The sequence below is a fragment of the Bos grunniens genome, chromosome 7, assembly GCF_055505025.1.
Source record: "Bos grunniens cultivar Pamir isolate PY7600 chromosome 7, Bosgru_T2T1.0, whole genome shotgun sequence".
Classification (NCBI taxonomy): Eukaryota; Metazoa; Chordata; class Mammalia; order Artiodactyla; family Bovidae; genus Bos; species Bos grunniens.
Genome location: NC_141171.1, coordinates 30,711,366 through 30,735,213, shown reverse-complemented (window position 1 = coordinate 30,735,213; position 23,848 = coordinate 30,711,366). Strand labels below are relative to the sequence as shown.

At 39.9% G+C, this 23,848-nt stretch overlaps 1 protein-coding gene across 11 annotated transcripts in view; it reads left to right on the top strand.

The window, feature by feature from the left end:
- The window catches only part of PRDM6 (PR/SET domain 6), a 109,162-nt gene that overhangs the window by 10,182 nt on the left and 75,132 nt on the right, over positions 1-23,848 (top strand). For 9 of the 11 annotated variants that reach the window (XR_015167053.1, XR_015167052.1, XM_086410660.1 and 6 more), the window contains one exon: positions 311-618. Coding sequence is in view for 8 of the 11 variants with exons in the window: in XM_086410660.1 (XP_086266786.1) it covers positions 311-618 (308 nt within the window). In the remaining 3 variants the exon portion in view is untranslated. Of the gene's footprint in view, positions 1-310; positions 619-745; positions 21,889-23,848 lie in introns of those variants that run through there. The other 2 variants (XM_086410662.1, XM_086410667.1) reach the window with 2 other exon arrangements.

The following is a 23,848-nucleotide window of genomic DNA, read 5'->3' as shown; positions in this document are numbered from 1 at the left end:
GGAGGAGAAGCCGCCAGCTGTCCCGTCGGTTCCTTGGAGACGACGACGCCATCCGAAGGCTGGAAGACGGCTCCGGAGGCTTGTGGAGGGCGCGCGGGGTCTCGACCCGGTACCAGGCGGGTTTGGGCACGGTGAATTCCAAGGGAGAGCGTCTAGTCCACCTCTGCCCCTGCTCCCAGTGGCCTCGGCGCCCTCGCGGCGTCACCTCCCTCGCAGGTGGCTCACCCGGGCGGGGAGGCTTGTTGTCTCGGGGTTTACCAGGGGTTAACCCTCTCCCTTTCCTCCCCTCCCTCTCGCGTGTCTCCGGCAGGTTGCGACATGTGCGCGGACAACCGCAACGGCGAGTGCCCCATGCACGGGCCGCTGCACTCGCTGCGCCGGCTCGTGGGCACCAGCAGCGCCGCGGCCGCCGCGCCCCCGCCGGAGCTACCCGAGTGGCTGCGGGACCTGCCCAGGGAGGTGTGCCTGTGCACCAGCACCGTGCCCGGCCTGGCCTACGGCATCTGCGCGGCGCAGAGGATCCAGCAGGGCACCTGGATCGGGCCCTTCCAGGGCGTGCTCCTGCCCCCGGAAAAGGTGCAGGCCGGCGCCGTGAGGAACACGCAGCATCTCTGGGAGGTAAGTCTCCTGGCCACCCAGGACCTTGCCACCCGGCAGAATCTAGGCCCATATAGAGCCTCCCTTGTTCCCCAGAGGGCAGTGGAGACACGATTTCTCTGGTCATGCAAATATCTGGTATTTGCAGCTCCTGCAGAGAAAGAGGTGCCCATAGCAGCCCAGCCAGGAAGCAGCCCAGACTTACAGGTTTCTGAAGATGGAATCACCTTAACAAGCTGCCAGTCCAGCTGCGATAGATTTGACCCTTGGTCTCCCTTGATCTTGAGAAAAAGAGAAAACACCTGAGGAAATAACAGAGGAGGTTGGGCATTGGGATGTGAACTAGGCGAATTTTGTGTCCTATTTTTAATCTCTTCCAACACGTTTTTGTGTTTGTCCACTGGGCAAGAAGGAACATAAGCATAAACAGGAAGAAGGAGAGTCAGGCTTATTTTCTCCAATACAGACAATTAGGTAAACACCGAATGTGAGAGACTGTAACACATTCCACAACTTTCAAAGTGCCCAAAGTAAAGCAAGACTATATTGTGAATCAGAAATCACAAATTCTGCTTCTTCTCTGAAAAGGTACAATTGTTCAGATAGAAAATCATACTGTACGAAAACTCTGAAGTGGTTCGGTGTAACGCAATTGATAGAACTTCAACGGTACAGTCTTACCTGATGCTATTACTTAAAAATCAACAATGTATTTGAAAAATATTAACCTGAGATTTGTCTCAGAGCTTCATAGTTGATGACCAAGGTCCATTCTGAAAGAGACACCCCCACCAATTTTGGATATTCCTACCATGGAGAGTTGTTCGTGAAAATAAGGTGCCATAAGTCTTACCCTTAAGCGATATGTAAATCTGACAGAGACCAGGGAATATAATGGAATAGGATTAGCCAGAAAATAAACATTTTTAAATGCCAGGGGCCAAGTTGGCATGGACCTTAGGGCTCCATTAATGGGTCATTTCTGCAACAGCCTGAACCCCACACTTGGCTCAGTATCCTGCAAGATGACTGTTTTCATTGCAAGCTGCCCTTTAGTCACTAAATAAACTCATGGGATTCAACAATCTGCTCAGATTTTTGCTGAGCACCTTCTCTGGCCAGCACAATGACTTGGTCTCCAGAACACTTATATGACTGTTGGCAGTGGGCTACTATGGCTTGTGTCTTCAGAGCCACCTTTGATGGAGGAGGAGCTAAATCGATGAGCTCATAGAGAAACAGCCCAAGATGACTTGATGGTGGCTGTTGGGCTATGTACCATACAGTTTCCACTGGTGCACTGGGCCCAGGCTCCCAGGTTCCAATTCACACCTAAATTGTTATTGGAAAACAGTTACATTTTCAGTCTTTCAGATTAGGATTCTTGAATGAGGGGAACATAGAGACATATTTCTGTTACTAAATAGTGCTTTTAAAAAAACAGTTTTATATAGGGAAATGGGGCAGGAGAAAATGGTTGATACATTGAGGCAAGTTAGACATTAGCATTTTGGGGTAGGAAAAACTGAGAAGTGGGAAATAAAGCATCTGGTTCTGAAATGTTTCCTAGTTGGTTTTTGTTTCTGACTAATTAGTTGTAACCTCCAGTGTGGTTTAAAGTTTGCAAAACAATTCCAGGCACTTTTCATGTTCCAGTGGTGTTATTAGGAACACTGTACCATACAGTTGAAGGTCTGCCAGTACTTTTCTGAGGAAATTGTAAAGCAATTGTTTAGTGTACAGATTTATTCTATCTGAAGTGTTAAAAGTGAGAGCCATTATATTGCCCTCTGATGCCTTGAGTTCAGTGCCTGTCTATTTTTAGAGTGTTGGGGACAAAGCCACAATCATGTAAAAAATCCCATAGTTTATTGTCGTTGTTGGTTTTCATTTTCCTCAAAGGCTTTGAATGATTGAGATGTTGGCAGGAAACCACTCTATAGGTAGAATGTGATGATTTTTATCAATATTGAAAACTATGGAGTCTTTTTTCTGTACCTTTACTTGTACTTGATGAAGTTAAAATTCTGTTGCAGTGGAGGCCAGGGAATTTCATTTGCTGTTGGTGGTGATGCTTGGGTAGATAGAGTGAGTTTTGTCTGTTGCTTGAGGTATGTGAGTTGAGTGTGTTGGGGATTGGTGCATAGACTTGGTTCTGTGTTTAAAAATAATACTTGTTGGGTTTATGCTCGAATGGTCTACTTCTAAAAAGGACATAATCTGTTTATTTTTATCATCTGTAAGAATAGTTATAATGACAGTCCTTTACAGGACTGAAGAAATATTAAAACTGTGACCACATAAAATGTATCAGACTTCTGGGAGATCATATAAAATGTGACTGGCTGAGGTCAGGTAACAGTGCCAATGTCCATTTGTAAGATGAAATACTTCAACAGGTTTCAGATTTTTACTAGTATAATTACTTTTTAAAATATGAAGTATAAGTTTATTTTTAATTTTTAAGCATTATGATTTATTACTTTTATGAAATGTGACTATTTGGATTAAGTTACATTTATAACAAAATTCTAAATGTTGAATTGTTCCTCAGGCTTTAGTCTTTCCTTTCAAATCTAGATTTTATTGTGAAAAAAAAATTTTAATTGCTATATTTTTTATATCAGAAAGAATCAGTAATTGGAATACACTGTAGGTCTATAGAAACTCTTGGCAATAATTGTTTAATGACTCATGTAGTAATTATCCATTTTGAAAACATACTTTTAAAGATATCTTCTAGAATACAGATCGACATAAAGCAGATCTTGAAAAAATTAAAAGAATTGAATCATGACTATTGCATTGTAAATGTTAACTGGAATCGTTTCTCACATTTTTTCGTCCCTTGCTGATGAAGAAATGTCTTTATATTTAGAGTTCAATACTCAGGTCCTGATGGATCTTACTAAGGTTACTTATCTTTATTTCAGTACAATAAATGGACTGCTAATCTTTTCCCATCACTGTTTCCAAGTAGATGATGGATTTTTGTTTCAGTTTACAGTTCGTTGTTTTTAGTGTGGTTGTACTTTATTATACACATGAAGGCTTATTACAGAAACAGATTCACCTTAGTTACTCCTTTTGTTGAATTTTTGAAAGCTCTATTTCTTGTAGAAAAATGACTCTTTTTTAATATTTAAAGTATATCAGCTATGAAGAGCTTGATTGGTTTGTAAGTGTGATGTCATCTTTTAGTTAATATTTTCTTTGGGTATAATACTGGTTCATAAAAATATAATTTTATGAAAATTAAATATCATACCACTACCTTCATTATGTTTTGACTCTTTGGGGTACCATGGGAAATTCTAAGAATTTTTCTTTTTTAGCAATAATCCAAGGTAAAATTTTTTTGTGTGCCTTGAAGAGGTTAACAAGCTAAAAGTCAAATTTATCATTTTGGGGGGCCAATTTCTTTTAGAATCAGAATTTTAATGTATTTTACAAAAATAGTAAATTTAGATATCTTAAAATAGAAATATAACTGGATAGATTAAATAATCACTTGCCTTGCTTGTATACATTTATTCCAGCAAGACTTGGATGCATGATATATTTCTAGCTATTTGGCCATAATGGGAAAAATCTTTCTAAATGTTTTGCAAAGAAAACATAGTCTTTCTCAGCAACTAGGTCTTAGTGATGAGAGTGAGATAATTTTGTCCTAATGTGTTTTCTAATAAAGAAGTGAAAAGGCACATTTAATTCCAACATTTATGAAAACATTATCTCCATTATTAATGTGCCCCTTTTCCCTTGAGATAAATTAATCTAGTCCACACATGGTTTCTCCTTTCTGCTTAACATCAGAATTTAATATGACTGGACCTGAGGAATGTACACAGTGTATACTTTAAATTCTACTGGAAGAAAATACGGAAGTTTAAAATAAAGTTACAGTTTAAGATAGGTTAGAATTACTCAGGCCTTTCAACTCAAAGTCTGATCTGACAAGTTTTAACAACATTGACAAAATAAATTGCACTTATTTTCACCCTAGAAAAGTTACTCTGTTAATTGAAATAATGTAGTAACTTGTTAGGATAACAGTCAAGGTATTAGAAATTACACTAACTTGGAGTACTCTGCAATACTTTGGAGTTAATTTTATAGAATTTCTCTTTGCCTAGGTTAATTTGGGTGTCATTTTCATTTTTACTATGTAGAGACTTTAATTATTTTTCTTCAGAAAATCAAGGGGGATAATATACAGTGGTCCTTTTTGTGGTTTGATTTTGTGCCATAATATTTTAGATTTAATAAGAGGTTTACTTTGAAGCAAATAGTCTATTTTTCATCATTACTATTTAGCTTAGGTCAAAAGACATTAATGAAAACCAATATTAAAAATATATTGCATGCTACTAAATGTTTATATTTCAAAGCCATCACAGGTAATTGGTACTAGAAGGAAATGAATTGATCTCGTATTTTAAATGTATTATGTATGTTTTCATAAGTGACCCAGTTCCATATGTAGTACTGTACACATTTGTATATATTTAGATAGTAAAAAAGTCACTTGAAAAGAATAATTTTAAATTGAATAAAAGTAATTTAAAAATTCAATTAAAATTATTTAAATTTTTTCCAGTGATTGTACTGTAACTGTATATTCCATATTTTGCTCTATAGACATGGGTTCATTTTGGCCTGATTCACCAAAGTACCAGGGGACAGGATTATATAGCTATCACAGCTGTATTGAAGTAAAAGTTATGTTTCTCAGCAATTTATCATTTAATATAGCAGACTGTCATTTCAGTTTTGAACGTATTGACTTCATGAAATCCAAATATTCTCCTTCAAAACAAATCATAGTAATGTTACTATTATGTTTTTAATTATGCAGAGGAACAGCTGGTGTATCTCGTTGACTTTGCCTCATTTGATTTGAAGATGTCTTTTATAGTGGTGCCCATTTGATCGAGTGTGAGCATTTTGTAGTTTTACATAAACTGTAAAACCATCTGCCGCCTCTTGGAATGGTTTCCAGCATTGTGTTAAAAATAAAAACTTAGTACTTAAAGCTGGCTTTGAAAAGGTCATATAAAGTCCCGATACTCTTGGTTTATGTACCAAATGCCACCCTTGGTTTCTAAGTTCAAAAATGACTCTGTTAAAAAAAATTATAACAGCCATTTGGAAATTCTCATGTTAGTGAAGTTTAATCCAAATATACATGTGACTCTACAGTGTTTTACTTTTTTAGTTGCAAATGCTTTATAAAGAATGATGTATTCTATATCTGAAGGACTGCTTTTCTGATCAGTCAATTCAGTTTATCTATTGTTTATAGATTGCTTCTTTTGATAGCATTTTGTCCACATGAAGAAAATAATTCCTAAGTTTTTTGTGGTTCACTGCATATTTTCTTACATTGTATGATTTTTTTTCCCACACTGGGAAAAATAGAGAATGGAGATTAAAATAGAGAATGGAAATTAAAGTCAGAATTGCAGAGGTTACTGGACAGATGAAATCTGCTCTCCCCAGTCACTCTGTGGCAGCAAGTGATTTGATGAAAATGTGATTTAGGTAACACTGCATCAGAGAAACCTGCAGGGGAGCCTTTTAATTTTATGTGTCAATTAAGGCAGTTTTACTTATTCAGGGAAATCTATTGTGTTACCCAGAAACCATTTATAGTTGTTGTATAATGTTGTGAGTTTTAAAAAATTTTGGTTGAATATGAAAGTCTTATATTTTACTCAGCTGAGAGATCGTGTCTACAGTATCAAAATCCTCTTTTCTCAGAGGGTAGATGTGATACTTTGGTGTTTGGCCATTCTAAAAAAAATGCAGTGCATGAAACCACTATGAGACCGCCTTGCTCCCCCTTCTTTCTTTCTTTCTTTTTTAGACTCATATATACTCCCAGATTTCGTGAGTTCAGACATTCCTTGTGTATTTACACAAGAAATACAGACTCTGGTATAACTACTTAGCATAAAAGCCAGAGCAGCCAGAGCAGAATATACTTTTCCTTGTAAGCATTTGCCACCTCACTCAGATAAGTTACAGAATTCCATTATCCAAATTGTTACACATGTGTGACAGAGGTTGACCTTTCGTCATGTCAATCCTTTTTGTGTAGGCCCCAGGCTCCAGCCTAATGGCTCAAACCCTGATTTACTCACTGTAATAAGGGCAGGAGGTCGAGCAATTGTCAGGCTGCCTGTTCGTACTCTTCTTGGAGCCTGGTTGAAGGCTGTTAACACAAAGCTTTTCAAAGTGAATTTACAACCAGCACCACTGACAGAGGCCAATCAGTGCACCATAAATGTCAGGTTAGTGAGATTGAGCAGTAAGTAAAGTACTGACAGCACACTATTGGCTGGAATCAATTGACCAAGGTTTAACTGAGAAGAGCAATCTCCTTGTGGTGCTCTTAGGGAAAGAGCTAAGTGTGCAGCCAGGGTTTCCAGGTAGGATCCGTAGGTTTACCTGTAAGGGTTGGGGTGTCATCCATTTGCCACAGAGCATCCAGCATCCTGGTGTTGATATGCTGCACAATCTGGGAGTTCAGAGTGGTGGAGCCTGCTGACTCTGAGTTGGGTGGTTAAAAAAAAAAGTCCCAGCATTAGAAAGGAGAGAGAGGAAAAAAACATTAAAATATGGGGCTGTCAAAATTGGGAGACACATCCAGTGTGTTACAATTCAGTGAAAGGTAATTTGTTCAAATTGCAAACTGTACCAGGGAATTTCCACCAAGGCACAGACATAAATAAGCCCACTCTTCCTGGGGCTTAGCAGGGTGAGACTTTCATGGAAGTCACTAATGAGTGATTATGGGTTGAGGGTCTGAATATCCATGAGATGTGGTTTCTCTACCAGACGAATGTTTTTATCATTTTGTGTAATGACAGCCTGGACAACAATTCATTGAGCTCAGAAGGCATCAGCATTAAAATGGAGGAATCCATTAAAATGCTGTATGCAAGGATTTATAAATTAGGCAATTTCCTTGATTATTGCAATCATTTACAAAATTGATTGTTCCAGTGTGGTATAGACAGATTTCAGCACTGATCATTGACAACAAGCACATTCTCTGATATCTGTAGCTACTGGTCACTAAACCAGGTCACTATTCCTCACCCCTCTGCTGTTCTTGGTCTCAAGGTCAGGCAGACTGATTTCAAAGAAGCTTATAATTATGAAGTTTTTATTTGTCTTCAGAGGAGACTCACCTAGGCTGTGAGAGTAGGTAGGTCCAGGTTGCTCTAAAGGTTGTTACATTGTTTTTATATTTTAATTCTGAGTTGGGGGGAAGATATGAATAATCGTGATATGCTTCAGATTAGCAGCACAGATTTTGAGATGTTGCCAACTTAAATGAAAATAATTTTTGCAAATTGCAGCTGTAAATATTTGTTTGATTGAAGATCTTAAAGTCAATAATGTGTTTTATGTGTTGGTCCTTAGAGTTCTAATTATCCAATAGATATATTGTAGAGTCACTGGATTTTAGGTCAGTTAATTCTGGAAGGTATAATAAAGACATTGTTACAAGTGCGAAACACTCAAAATGCTGCAGATTTTCCTATATATGAACACACAGAAGTTCACTTGGTGCTTAATCACTAACCACAAACCACAGAGTTGTCTTGATTCCTGAAATATCAGAGATGGGCATGCCAAATGTGTCTGCAGAGCTCTGTCCAATGAAAGCTAGCCGTGCAGTTTATGCTTAGTACAAAATAACTTTAGCCATTTGTTTTCAATCATTTTGTTTTTAATCATAATTTTCCCCTTTTGGAACTCTAACACAAACTGGGGTTTGTAAAAGAATAACACTTTATAAAATTGTTTAACACTGTGGGGAAGGCAAAAAATTGTTCAGTTTGTCCTGATTTGAATATATAATAATTTGATCTCGAGGTAGTTCCTTGTTTTAAAGTGAAGATGTTACGTTGTGGGAAGGCCTGTGGCTTGTGGACACTTTGCACTTACTTAGGTACTGTCACTTAATACTGTAAATAAGAAGTTCATTTTCACTTTTAATTAGTTGTAAAATTCACTGCTTAAAAATTCAGTACAAAAGGCAGTGTTTTCAGTACTGTGTCTTGATATGATCTCTTCATTTTTATTTAAATATTTCTCTACACAGTATTCTGGTTTCTGTTAAGAATTAGAGGCCGTGTCACTAGATCTGTCTTGGGAGATCTTTGAATGAGGCACTCGGTTTTATAGATGTTTTTACTTGTCCCTTTGCACATTCATTTAATAAACCAACACCTCATGCACATGTTTGTCAAATAATGATATGGGATTAAGCCCATTTTATTAAAATGAACAGTATTTTTCCCTCTCTGTGATCATTTTAAATTAAAGCTGCCTCAGATAATGAAGTGTTGTCTATAGAAACATTCAGTGTAATCTAATTCACTAGAAAGTTCTTAAGTGCTTTTTAATTGGAATCAAATTAAATGTAATCAAGTCATGTTTTCGGTATCTTGTAAAGCACTGGGGCCTTAAGTGTTGTTAGCACACTTGGGAATATTAATGTTTAGTGCAAAAGCAGCAGTACTAAATTCTGAGATATGCTTGCAAACTCCAAAATGGTAGATAACCCATAAATAAATTATATGTTAGAGTGTAATGTTTTTAGAACCTGTTGTGTTTGTCCCAGACTAATATTCAAATTCATTTTTGATATGCGAAATGCACAAATAGTTCCTGGGGCAGAGAATCCTGAAAAGTATTGGTCTATTGAGGAAAGCACTTAATTTCAGTTTATTAAGATTAATTGCAATTTAAAATTTGGCCTGGGTAATCTACAAAAAAAAATTAATTATAAAACTTTAGTAGAAATGAGCTTTTCTATTAAAAATAATTCTTATCATAAGAAATTTAAACTGTATAAAAGTATAAACCAAAGGTAGCCATTAATGATGATTTTTATAATAGCCTTTTGAGAGATAATTATATAATGTGATATAATATACATTTGTTTGTGTATGCATTGTATATACATTGAATCACAGTTTGAGTAAAGATACTTGTGTTATTTCCTTGATACCACAAAACACATTTTTAAAGCAGCAAATAATGACACTATTTTCATGGAAGTTCCTGCAGATGTTTAAATTTGGCTCACCCATGAATAGATTTTGTGTCTAGTTCCATCCTCTGATCTCTGTATCTTTCCTGGTGGGAAATTTCAATCTGTAGACCCCACTGATACTGTAGATGCATTTCTACTGGTATATTCATATGTTTGATAGCCCATCTTAATAAGACCAGAGCTTTTCTGGGATCTAAAGGAAGATTTTAATGGTCCTCAGGAAGAAGGAAAAAAATTTATTTCTTTTAATAGATCAAGGTGTTAACGAAAAAGAATCAGATCTCTTTGAAATGCTTTTCTAAGTAATAATACTATATTTATGTAGCTGTATATGAGACTTCAGGGAACATACTTAATTTCTTTGTATCTCTTATTTATCCATATGGAAAAAAGAGCCATATTTGACTACTATGCAAATTAGAGGGGCAATATTTGTGATGTTTGTGTAATAAAAGAGATCTTTCTCTTTTCAGTTAGGGTTTTAACGATACTTTTTAAGACTAGTGGACTCTGCATAGAGTTATAAAGAATTACGTTATTTGTTAAACCAAAAGATTGTACATGGTAGACCATGATACATAGCTTGAATTTAATTACTATAAAATCAGGCTTAAAAAATATTTAAATACAAATTTATTTAGCACTGCTCTCAGGTAACAAAGGATTATGTGTTAAAGGGATACCATACAGTGTGGGGGACTTCCCTGGGGATGCAATGGTAAAGAACCCGCTTGCCAGTGCAGGAGACACAAGAGCCGTGGTTTTGATCCCTGGGTGGGGAAGATCCCCTGGAGAAGGAAGTGGCAACCCACTCCCACTTCTTGCCTGGAGAATTGCATGGACAGAGCCTGGCGGGCCGCAGTCCACGGGGTTGCACGGAGTTGGACGCGACTGAGCGTGTGTGATTCACTTCTCACAACTGAGAATTGACTCCCGATGTGGAAGGGGATGGACTCAGTAAAATCACAAAGGGCCCTAAACCTGAAGGTGTTTTGACTCTGATCAGGAGCAAGTTGTTAGGTAGGTGTGCCCCCACATACTGAATTCTGAATAGAAAAACATCTCCGTGCCCAGCGTATTGTGATTTGTCAATAAATATTAAATAGCAGCAAGTCAACATCATGGCACCTTTGCCACTGTCCATTAAAATGTGTGTGTAGCTGCTTGTGTACCAGTGAATACTGACATAATAGTGCATTGTACAACTCCTGAATATGTGTCAGTGTTAACCATAAAATGTATGTAAAGCGAGAATTCCAAGTGACAGAACAAGTTTTAATGAAAAAAGTAAGCATAAATGCTGAAACATGTCCTGGAGAGCAAAAACTAATCGAAATTTGTATTTTTTCTAACATATGTTTACTGAATACTAACCATGTCTTTTATGGTATCTGGAGTTTTTCCTTTGGTAATCCCATGAAGGTGATAGTCAAACTATTTGACAAGCACCAGCTTAGACCTTGGAGAAGGAAATGGCAACGCACTCCACTACTCTTGCCTGGAGAATCCCATGGACAGAGGAGCCTGGTGGGCTACAGTCCATGGGGTCGCAAAGAGTCGGACACAACTGAACGACTTCACTTTGGCACTTTTCACTTAGCTTATACCTTGCCCATAAACCTGAATGCCTGTGATTGTATCTGTGCTCCATGGGCTGATATCAGCTCCAAAGCTAGACTAGCTAGCAGAGCTTTAGCAAAGCCACTAAACAGATAATCCATCATGGGTGTAAAGTTTCAGTTTTGAAAGATGAAAAAGTTCTGGAAATTGATTGTACGACATAGTGGATATTCTTCACTCTACTAAACTATGGTAACTTTTATAACATGTGCATTTTACCATAATAAGAAAGGAAAAATAACTCTATGTCCAGTGATTTTTCTTCTAGCTCACTGATTATTAAACTCTAACATCCATAAGAATCTCCAGGTACAGGGAGCTCAGCAAAGTTCAGTCTGGGAACCTGCTCCCCAAAGATTCTGATTCAGTCCTGCAGAAGGACTTAGGAACCTATTTTCTGAACCAGTGTCTAATGTGGTGCTGGGACTACACTTGAAGAAATGAAATGCCAGGCTCTACCTTTCTCTGCCTTACTCCTTGGTTGTCCACTTCCCTTTCTGCTTCCTTCTTTGTCTTGGCTGCTCTTGAGCAAATCCAGTATCTCTTCAGCTTCCCTTCCATACCTGGTCTCATCTGTTCCTGTGTGAATTCTAGTCTTACCCTTGCTTTCATTTCTGCTACACCTTGGCTAATCTATGGGCATTTCCATTCTTCTCCCTTACCACCCACCCCCAAAATAGATAGATAAGTAGATAGATTTAAAAAAAGATATAAATATTACAGAGCTACTAACAGACAACCCTGGTAGCTCAGCTAGTAAAGAATCTGCCTGCAGTGCAGGAGACCCTGGTTTGATCCCTGGTTTGGGAAAATCCCCTGGAGAAGGGAACGCTACCCACTCCAGTATTCTGGCCTGGAGAATTATGGACTGTATAGTCGATGGGGTCGCAAAGAGTCAGACATGACTGAGCAACTTTCACCTCACTTCAACAGACAGGAAAATGGACTTCCCTGATTTTCATCTTTTCTGTCTTTCTGAAGTCCACCTGACCAGGTATAAGGAAGCAGCCAAAAAGGAGAAGGCTCTCCACAGCATGCCGACTGCAGTGTGTAATTAGCACCTCAGCAATCAGAGTGTGCTTCAGGAGGAGGTGGCCTGCTGAAAGGCGTTCGGTAGGTTCACAGGTCGAGTTCCAGCTCTCACCGGGTCTCAGCTATGTGACTGCAAGCAGATACCTTCCCTCCCTTGGCTCTTACCAGTGCTACATCCGATGGCACTGTCCTTTCTGTTTCTCCTGCCAGCCCCTTCTGTGCATCCAAATCGTAGAGAGAGGCCATATGCTTGCATAATATTTGCAGTTTGCAGCCAACTTTATCTGCAAATGTGCTGGTTGTTTTCGGTCTTCTTCAGGTTTGCATTTCTGCCGGTTGAGGGAACATGCAGCCTGTATTCTGATCAGAGCTTACCTGCTCTTGTTGTTTCAAATGGTGCCATTTCCCACACTCATCTCTCTTGGATTGTCTATCCTCACTTGTCTGTGGGAAGTTTCCATTTAGATATCCAGACATTGTTTCAAAATGAGTTCACTAATCATCCTCACCTCACATCTCCTCAAATAAGTATCTCCTTATGGCACCCCACTCCAGTACTCTTGCCTAGAAAATCCCATGGATGGAGGAGCCTGGTAGGCTGCAGTCCATGGGGTCGCAAAGAGTTGGACACAACTGAGTGACTTCACTTTCACTTTTCACTTTCCTGCATTGGAGAAGGAAATGGCAACCCACTCCAGTGTTCTTGCCTGGAGAATCCCAGGGACGGGGGAGCCTGGTGGGCTGCTCTCTGTGGGGTCGAAGAGAGTTGGACACGACTGAAGTGACTTAGCAGCAGCAGCAGCATTCCTAACTTACAGTGCTCTGGTTGTCCTGTTTGACCTATGAGCCCAACATTTTGGAGTTACTATAATGGCTTTTTTTTTTTAAGATTTTTTTTTTTTTGATGTGGACTATTTTTAAAATCTTTATTGACTTTTTTTTTTTACAATATTGCTTCTGTTTTTATGTTTTGGTTTCTTGGCTGTGAGGCATGTGGGATCTCATCTCCCCAACCAGGGATCGAACCTGCACCCCCTGCCTTCGAAGGGAAAGTCTTGACCACTGGACTGCCAGGGAAGTCCCTGTAATAGCTTTTTAAAATATTTTTATTCCTGGCAACTAACAGAGTATCTGGCACATAAAAGGCACTTAATAAGCACTGTTGATCTTTTTCTATTTTTTAGAGTTGGAGTTTTTATATGAACAAACTGGAGGATCACTCAAGTAAAAGTTAATGGTGCATACAAATTATTTTGTAAAAAAAATAATCAGTCTAAATATGAATCCTAAATTGTATCCTAGCTTCTGGCCAGAAATATCCATTACTGAAAGCCAAATATCCTCTGTTGCTAATAACAAATAAAAGAAGATTTCTTTTTATTCTTGAACTTTGTGACTCATTTGACAGTACTAAAATGTCTAAACAAATCTTATCTGTGACACTTTTATAAACAAGGTATTAAAAATTGCAGTGGGACATCTTAGACACAAGCTGCAGTTGGTGCTAAGATCCACTTTTAGAGTCTACTTCTGTAAAAAGTAAGGGGGTAATGATCTGACACGGGAAACACTGTTGATCTGACCACAGTACTAAGAGCTAATACATTTAAGCTGAGACTTTGTGCGAGGCGTTCTGCTAGGAGCTTTATAGGAACGATCTCAATTAGCCCTCAGAATCACCCAATAAGGTAAAGACTATTACAGTATTTTTCAGATGAAGCCACTTTTCAGATGAAGGAGAAGTAACTCGCCCAAGGTTTAGGTAGTCAAGGTAGGGTTTCCAGAGGGTGTGGGGTGCAGAGTTTTTGTGGCACCCCACTCCAGTACTCTTGCCTGGAAAATCTCATGGATGGAGGAGCCTGGTGGGCTGCAGTCCATGGGGTCACTAAGAGTCAGACACAGCTGAGCGACTTCACTTTCATGCATTGGAGAAGGAAATGGCAACCCACTCCAGTGTTCTTGCCTGGAGAATCCCAGGGACAGGGGGAGCCTGGTGGGCTGCTGTCTATGGGGTCACAGAGAGTCGGACACGACTGACTCGACTTAGCAGCAGCAGCAGCAGTCTATAGCTATGAATCCTGCCCCCTCCCACTCTCAGACCTGAGCTCCCATCATATCACACAGGGCTCCAGTCTCTACCCCAGACTTTGCCTCTGGCCCTGGCTGGGAACACTCCCTCCCTGGTGGTCACTGCTTTGGTTTGTCAAATGCAGCCCAGCTATCTTCCCAGAGACCCCATAGCTCAGACCTTTGGCATACTTAGCCCAGGACTAACATACTTAGTCCATGTTCCAGGACCATGGACTTCACATTTATCATCCCCAGAAAATTTAACCTCCCCAGCATTCAGAGAAGTGCATTTATGGAGAAACTGCTGTGCATGGCACAGATATCATGAGTAATTCCAGTTGAGAACAGTGTCCAAAAAGTGCTGTTTGAAAGGAGAAGTTCCTGCTGGGAAGACCAGGGAAAGGAGGAGGAATTTGACCCTGGGACATAAATAGTTAACGCTCAAGAGTTAGAGGTTGGGAGAAAGGATGCTCCAAGGGGAGCGTCAGCCAGCCCCTGACAGTACTTACAAGTCCAGCTCTCCTCCCTCTGTCTGCTGCTGCTTTTTAAGTGGACTGCTTCCTATTCTGTGTCCTTGTGTTGCTAATTTCCACTACTGTGATTTTGCCTAGGCTGTTATTTCACCCAGAAGGCTTTTGCTTCTTATTCTGGTCAAACTGTACCTTTTACTTTTTTCCAGTTGTATCTTCATTGGGTGTGAATCCCACATCTGCACCACCCTTTCCACATTCTTTTTCCTTCAGTCCTCTCCTTGACAGTTAAAGCTTTGCTCTTTGCCTAATATTGCCTGCAGTCTCAGTTTGGTAAGCTCACACTTGGGACATACTTGGACTAAACCATTGCTTGTTGTTCATCTGTGATTCAGCTTTGACTGGGTGTCCTGTATTTTTATTTGTGAAAGTTCAGTTCAGTTGTCACTCAGTCGTGTCTGACTCTTTGCAACCCCATAGACTGCAGCATGCCAGGCTTCCCTGTCTATCACCAACTCCTGGAGCTTACTCAAACTCATGTCCATCGAGTTGGTGATGTCATCCAACCATCTCATCCTCTGTCATCCCCTTCTCCTCCTGTCTTCAATCTTTCCCAGCATCAGGGTCTTTTCCAATGAGTCAGTTCTTCACATCACGTGGCCAAAATATTGGAGTTTCAGCTTTAGCATCAATCCTTCCAATGAATATTCAGGACTGATTTCCTTTAGGATGGACTGGTTGGATCTCCTTGCAGTCCAAGGGATTCTGAAGAGTCTTCTCCAACACCACAGTTCAAAAGCATCAATTCTTTGGCACTCAGCTTTCTTTGGCACCCAACTCTCACATCTATACCAGACTACTGGAAAAACCACAGCTTTGATTAGATGGACCTTGGTTGGCAAAGTAATATTTCTGGTTTTTATTATGCTGTCTAGGTTGGTCACAGCTTTTCTTCCAAGGAGCAAGTGTCTTTTAATTTCATGGCTGCAGTCACCATCTCCAGTGATTTTGGAGCCCAAGAATATAAAGTCTCTCACTGTTTCCATTGTTTCCCCATCTATTTGCCATGAAGTGATGGGACCAGATGCCATCATCTTAGTTTTCTGAATGTTGACTTTTAGGCCAACTTTTTCATTCTCCTCTTTCACTTTCATCAAGAGGCTCTTTAGTTCTTCTTCACTTTCTGCCATAAGGGTGGTGTCATCTGCATATCTGAGGTTATTGATATTTCTCCCGGCAATCTTGATTCCAGTTTGTGCTTCATCCAACCTGGCATTTTGCATTATGTACTCTGCATATAAGTTAAATAAGCAGGGTGACAATATACAGCTTTGATATACTCCTTTCCCGATTTGGAACCAGTATGTTGTTCCATGTCCAGTTCTAACTGTTGCTTCTTGACTTGCATATAGATTTCTCAGGAGGCAGGTCAAGTGGTCTAGTATTCCCATCTCTTTAAGAATTTTCCACAGTTTGTTGTGATCCACATAGTCAAAGGCCTTGGTATAGTCAATAAAGTAGAAGTAGATATTTTTCTGGAACTCTCTTGCTATTTTTAATTTGTGAAATGTAGGATCCTATTAAGATGACAATTGGGGAGACACCTGATGGAGAAAGGAATGAACTGCCAGGGAGGCCGGTATGCCAATAGCATGGTGAGTTCAGAGGAGTGTGATGGGAGAGAAGGTCAGAGGTACCTGGGTTCAGGTAAATGAGACCATGGCAAAGACTTTGCATTTAATCCTGAGTGAGGAGTAGCGCAGGCTTGCTGTGTTTTAAAAGGATCACACTGGGTACCGTGTGGAGAACAGTCTTGTGGGATAAGGGTGTATGCCGGCAGGAGAAACTCAGAGGACAGGATTTGGCTGGAGAAATAAATTAGGAGTTGTGAGCATATGGCTGTTTAAATCTGTAGGGCCACTTGAGTTCAGCTGGGCAGTGTGGGAAGGCAGAGCTTTGCCTAGAGGAGGGCTATGACCTCTCTAGTTCTAGAAACCTCTGTGGATTGGATCTGCAGGTTGGCTGTGGATGAGGAGCCATGAGGTTGGGCACAACTGTGGATGCATCACCTTGTGTTCTTCCTGTGCCATTAATGGGGACTGTCCTTACTTTGCCTCTGTGATTGAGTGGCAGTGAGACAATAATATAGTGACTTAGAGTGATGCTGCTGCTCTTAAATGTGTTGGAGTCTGTGAACCATGAGGCCACTATATAATACGTCCTAAATGCAGTCTCTACCAGGATCCTTCCTCAAGGAGATGCTTAACCTGACTCACCTACACATTCTGTGGAAAATGTCGTGTATGTCCTCTCCTCATTGTGAGGCATCCCCGTTCTCTCTTGTAATTTTAACCACGTGGTTTAGTTGCTAGGTCACGTCCGACTCTTTTGAGACCCCATGGACTGTAGCTCTCCAGGCTCTTCTGTCCATGGGATTTCCCAAGCAAGAATCGTGGAGTGGGTTGCCGTTTCCTTCTCCAAGGGATCTTCCCGACCCAGGGATATAACCTACATCTCCTGCATTGCAGGTGGGTTCTTTACCAACTGAGCCACCAGGGAAGCCCAATTTTAACCATGCTTCTTGTGAAATCTTTATTTTTTTTATGGTTATAAGAGCTAAACATTTATGAAGAGTTATTTGGAAAAATGCAGAAAAATATTTTTAAAAGGAAAGAAAAATGAGCTGAAATTAATTTGGTGTCATTCTTTCTTATTGCAGTTAGTTTTTTCTTTTATTATACAGAAGGAAGCATGCTGTTTGCCTTTTATCATCAAATCAATAATCATTTTCCCCATATTGAAAATTCTTTGAGTATACAGCCAGTAATGTTGATTGGTTATATACTGTTTAATATGGTTGTATACAGTTGTTGAACTTTCCCTTTCTCCTTCTCACTCTCCTTTTCTCCTTCCCTCCCTTCCTTCTACCTTCTCTTTTTACTTTGAAAATATTTCTAATCATTTGATATCCCGAGTGTGTTGAATCATGTTTGCCAAAATACCTGCAGGAAAAACACACACACAGAGAAAAATTCCCTTTGTATACTCACAAAAATAATATTAACAATAGGAAACATTTGTCCTGCACTTTCTAGTTTATACGAGGTTTAGCCACCCCACCGGCTCACTGATTTTGTTGCTGCTGCCTCACGGAGGAGGCAGAGAGCTCTCTGTCCTGCCTGGTGGGAGTGGGGTGGGGAAGCTGGGGCCTGCGGGCTGCCTGCTCTGCTCCTCAGAAGGCCGGGCTGGTGGGGCTGGCTCTTTTGACCCGAATGCTCCAGGGGAGCTTTCCATCTGTCCAAATGTTAGCCTAGAACTAGACGCCTCCACACAGTGATGAAATCCTTAACAAATGTAGTGAGAACACTGAACATAAGGGCTTCATTTTTTTTTTTTTCAAATTGCTTGCATTTACAGTTAATTCAATTTGAATTATAAATCACCTCCACGCGAATGACTCATGCGCTCATAATTATGAGCTTTGTTTTCGAAAATGTACAAAACAGAGAAAAGTTGGTTTGCATGCTCTGCCTTGCCAAGGTAGGATGGAACCAGTTTCCAACTGAGAAAAGGGTTTCGCATCTTTGTACATCTTGTATTCCAGGCCTAGAGTTTTATAGGAAAATAGAAATACCTTTTAAAAACACACTTGGATCACTGTCCACACTGGCTCTTGCAAGGGATCAATATGCAAATCAAACTTAACTGTGTAGCAAAGTGAAAAAAGTTTTTTCTATTTCAGGACATTTCTCTTCAGGCCACTTGAAACCCTTTTTCCAAGTTCTGACCTCTGGGATCCACAGAGGCAAATAGGTTAGGCCTTATAGGTTATGATGAAAGTGAGGAAATGGTTTCAGAAGTGAATCACTTTCATTGTCTTTAAAGGACTGGAGAGAAACAGTAAGGATATATTCAGAAAACAACCATATAAATAGATAATTGCTGAAATATTTGGATAATTTTGAGAATAAATGCAGGCTAACATTTTTGGACAGTTACATCAGCTTTTCATAATAACCCTGTCTCCCGGCCAGTAATTTCCTTGTTCTCCCTAATTTACTTCACTTTTCTGTAGCTGACTAATTCCTCGTTCTGTACCTCAAATAAACCTACTTTCCAGCCACCAAGTTCTGTTTGGAGACTCTTGTATAAGTTACCTCCTGTTTTTATGCACAAGCTGGTTCCCACCCCACTGCCAGGGTGCTCCTGAGCCCTGAACTAGCTTTGGGCTTTCTGATGACTTTCCCCATGGGGCATCGAAGGATGCCTGATATCCCAACAGTTCGCTTAATTTTGGACCCAGGTCCAGAGTAATTCTAGAGTTATGCAACTTTTAAGAGTCTTAAGGTTTCTAATAAGGGGTGTGGGTACTGGGAGAGGGCAGTAAACACACCCAGCAGTCTCTGCTAGGGGGCTGATGGCTAAGTGGTCACAGCCAAGGTTGGACTGCCCTAGAAGGCATGGGTCATTTGAGGTACCGTGGGTTTTTGACTTTTTTTTTTTTCCTGGCCGAGGGAGAGGAACGTCAGTGAATTCTACTTTTGAAAACTGTTTAGTAGCCTGGCATGATGGAACTGTTCACGCTCTTAACTTTGGATCACAGCAAGTTTGTGTCTGGAAAGTGTGAAATGGGTGTTTTACAAATACATTCTAAAGGACTAGATAACCAGCAGGAAACAGGGTGGTTTCATTTTGGTGTCTCATCATCTCTCCTGTTTGGCTAGAGTCACCAATGGATTTTGCTTAGCTTTACCCTGCTGGCATAAGATATCTAATGGTGGAAGTTCTATTTAAATCTTGCCGAAGTTTCCTGAGCAGAGAGCTTCTCTCAAAGCAGCTGAAGAGAGTGTCGTGTAGGAATGAGTGTAAAGTCCAAGCAACATTTGCTTTGCATGCATGATGATTAACCTACTGAGAAGTGGAGTGGGAGTTGTGGAGGTGCAGAAAGTGTTAACAGAGGCAAAGTTGGAAGAGTTCACAGTGTGACAGAGGAGAGCCACTTAGTTAGTCTATATATTTGATAGGCACCTGCCATGTGCCAGGTACTCACTATTCAGGGTTGTTGGAGGGTAGTGTTGTCTTAGAAAGACATAGTCTGTGCCTACAAAGTCATCAAATAACCTAGGAAGATATTTAAATGAAGCAACACACAGTGAGTACAACAGATTGTGAACTGATTGTGAAAATCCAGAGTGCTAACTCAAGAGGGGAATGAAGGGCAGTTGGGGAAGAGAGTCATCTAAAGCCTCTGAAGGTGAAGCTGCTGTCAAGGCTTTCAGGGACAGGTGTAAGTGGAATAGTAACCAAGAGGAGAGGTGGCATTTCAGGTAGGCAGAAAAAGGGGTGCAAAAGGCTTGAGGAGGAATAAACTACTTAAAAAACTTTTTTTCAACTGCAGTATAGTTGATTAACAATGTTGTGTTAATTTTTGTTGTACAGCAAAGTGGTCCAGTTATACATATATATTTCCCATTGTGGTTTATCACAGGGTATTAAATTTAGTTCCCTGTGCTATACAGTAGGGTCTTGCTGTTTATCCATCCTATATATAATTGACTGTGCTAATTCCAAACTCCCAGGATTCCCTCCTCCACCAGTCCCCTGGCAACCAGAAGTCTGTTCTCTGTGAGCCTGTGCAAGTTGCTTTTGTCAGAAAGGATCCCTTGATCTGTTGGTGTCTCTCAGTGGGGTGCTAGTAAGAAACAAAGCTGAACAAAGCTAGTAAGAAACAAAAAGGCATATCAGTGGGATTCTTGAAAACTGGTTGGAGAGTTGAGATTGAGGTGCAAATAGGAAACTCTAGCATTATCTTTAGAAGCTTCACTTGAGGAGGGCCAGTTGCAGATGAAGAGGATATGAGTTGGACTCTGCAGATAGTATTTTGACTTCTATGACTATAGGTGATGGAAGTTTCACCAGCATTTGAGATCTTACCTTCAGTCAGACTGATAAAGATTTTAACAAAGCTAGGCACATCCCTGAATCCCAGAGAATTTCAAAGACTAAAGCACAGTTCATCATACACATGAGCTGTGGGTCAAGGTGCATAGCTCTCTCAGGGCAGTTGAATGTTGTAGCATCCTAAATTTGGTATTTAACTCCAAGTGAATCCCAGGGACGGGGGAGCCTGGTGGGCTGCCGTCTATGGGGTCGCACAGAGTCGGCCACGACTGAAGCAACTTAGCAGCAGCAGCAGCACCAGCAGCATCGAATTAGATGGACAAAGGAGTAGTTCAGTTCAATCGCTCAGTCGTGTCCGACTCTTTGCAACCCTGTGGACTGTAGCACACCAGGCTTCCCTGTCCATCACCAACTCCCGGAGCTTGCTCAAACTCATGTCCATGGAGTCAGTGATGCCATCCAACCATCGCATCCTCTGTCGTCCCCTTCTCCTCTTCCTCCAAGAGTGAGCAATAAGTAGAAGGATGCTTGGAAGGGGATTAGGAGCTTCTCTAAAACAGCAATTTTCTGTGTAGAACCTTTTTCCCCCCCTTGCTGATAGTGTTCATGGTTGGGCCACACAGCTGGGGTGTGCTCTTCTGTTGAAACAAGGAGGTGTATCTTATGCTTTGTGACAAATGAATGCATCTCATTAGACTCACGATCTAATTATTTCTACCTTTATGAAGTTCTTCAACAGACAGCACTGAGCTGTACAAATAGAAACAACAACAACAACAACTAGAAACCCAGCTGTTTAGGAATACTGGGTTGAAAGAGGGAGGGGCTATTCACATGACACTTGAAAAAAAGAATCTGTGTGATGTATTAAGTGGCTGATGTGTAGCAGGTAGCATTAACTGTTAGTACTTTCTACTTACCAAGAAACAAAAAGGAGAAAGAAACTAACCTAAACCATCCTCCAAACTAGTAAGAGTACTAAGGAATGCAGTTTTTAAAAATTAATTAATTTTAACTGGAGGATAATTAACTTTACAGTGTTGTCATGGTTTTTGCCATACGTCGACATGAATCAGCCACGGGTACACATGTGTCCCCCCATCAAGATTAGGGTAGGGAAAAGCAAGATGATAGATTTTTTAAAAAGAAGGAATGAGAATGAAATGGGTGATAAAGAATGAGGCGAAAAAAGAGGGCCTGGGCAACAAGATGATAGTCTGTGAGAAATAAAGAAGGAATTGAGAGCGGGGGAAAAACGCCCATAAAACCCTAACGTGCACTTTCCAGGCTGGGCCAGGCTTACAGGCTTGTCACCTTCAGGGCCACAGCCAGCAGCTTCTGCTGTAATGGCAAGCCCTGCCCCCTCTTGGAATTAGAGGAATGCATCTGTTTGTGGCTGGAGATTAGAGTTCTGAGTGGGCGACTACCAAAGAAAGCTGTCTTTTTGGGTGGCCTCACAAGACATGCTTCAGACCCCAAACTGATACTTCTAAACTTCCTTCCCTGATGATCTATAATTTTCTGTTTTTAAAACCACATTGTTGGCGATGTCAGGGAGACCCCTCTCAGATGATCCATCCATTTCAGGCTAGCAGTAATATCTCTTATTTGAAAATTAAGCAACAGAAAGGAATTCAAGGGGGCAAGCTAAACGAGACATTTTAAATTAAAATATGTCTCAGCTTCTACAACAAAGTTAAGTCAGGTCTGTTTTATTCCAGAGCTTTAAACAAGGTGGAAAGATTATATTTTAATTCATATGTTAACATTTTTTAATCTGAAAATATTAAGTTAAAAATTATTTTTACAGGTTTTCCCCTCATCATGTCTTCTACAATGCCCGGCACACCTTAGCTATCTTGTGAAGAGTTATTGCTCAGTTTTTCGTTATCTTTCATTTTATTCAAGGCGTTTTTTGTTTGTTCTCAGTTTACCTTGTTCCAAAAAGATCTAAAATGACTCAGAGAGTCTACGTTTAGAGACAAATGTATTAGGGAGATGAAGATGGAAAATAGCAACAAATGTGAGTAATTTAAAAATATTCAAGGTACTCTTTTGGTGCTGGCATGTGTTGTATCCAGATAGTGTTGTTATGACATGATTAGCTGGTTTACCATCCCCGCCTCAGGTGCTCTGTTGTTTACTTGTTTATCGGATGGATATGATGTTACCAGGATGTGATGTTTTACTCCGTCATCTGGAGGCAATGTCCTACCCAGGACAGAGAGGCACTTGCAGAGTTGGGCAGCTGGAAGTCTGTCTGTGGGGATCTGTCTGTGGGCTGTAGTTGACTGTACCTGTGCAATACTGTTTTTTTATTAAATTGCTTTTTTTTCTCTTATAGAACAAGTAATTGATGTTAATTATCAAAAAATTTTTAAAAAACAGGAAAAAAATTCACTTCTCATAGCCCATCACCTGATAATGAACTCTGAATTTTATTTTATTTTTTTACAAACTCTAAATTTTAAATGTATTTTAAAGAAAATTATATATATATGTTTGTGTGTTTTATGTAAAAAATGTTTTGCTTAAAATTATTACCTAAACATGTCTGAGTATAATTAATGTTCTTTATCACTTTATTCAATATATTGTCCAGCAAATGGAGTCAGGATTAGTTTAACTGTTTCCTCATTATTAGGCATTTAGCTGTGTTGTTTACAGGTTTTCATTATTTTTGTAAACATATTAATATTTGTTACCATGGTTTGGACTTTGGTGTATTGGGAAATGACTTCTCTCCTACAGGGTTATTGATAATAATGAATAAGGTAATATAGGATAAATAGTAGGTTCTTATTAAATATGGACCACATTTTCTTTACTTTTGACATAAATAGAGCTGTCTTAAGATCTGTGAGTTGATGTTTATAAGCATTAACTTACTGATGTTTTGAAAATGATAATTACAAAAATGTAATTTTCTTAACTTTATGTTCTACAAGAGAGAGAGTTCCGAAAAGTTCTGAAAATTAGGTTCAATTTTGCAGATTTAGTCATTTTTAAATCACTAGGCCAGTGGGTTTCCAACCCACGGGGAAACTTTTACCCTAACTTTTCATAGAAGTTTAAACTCTAC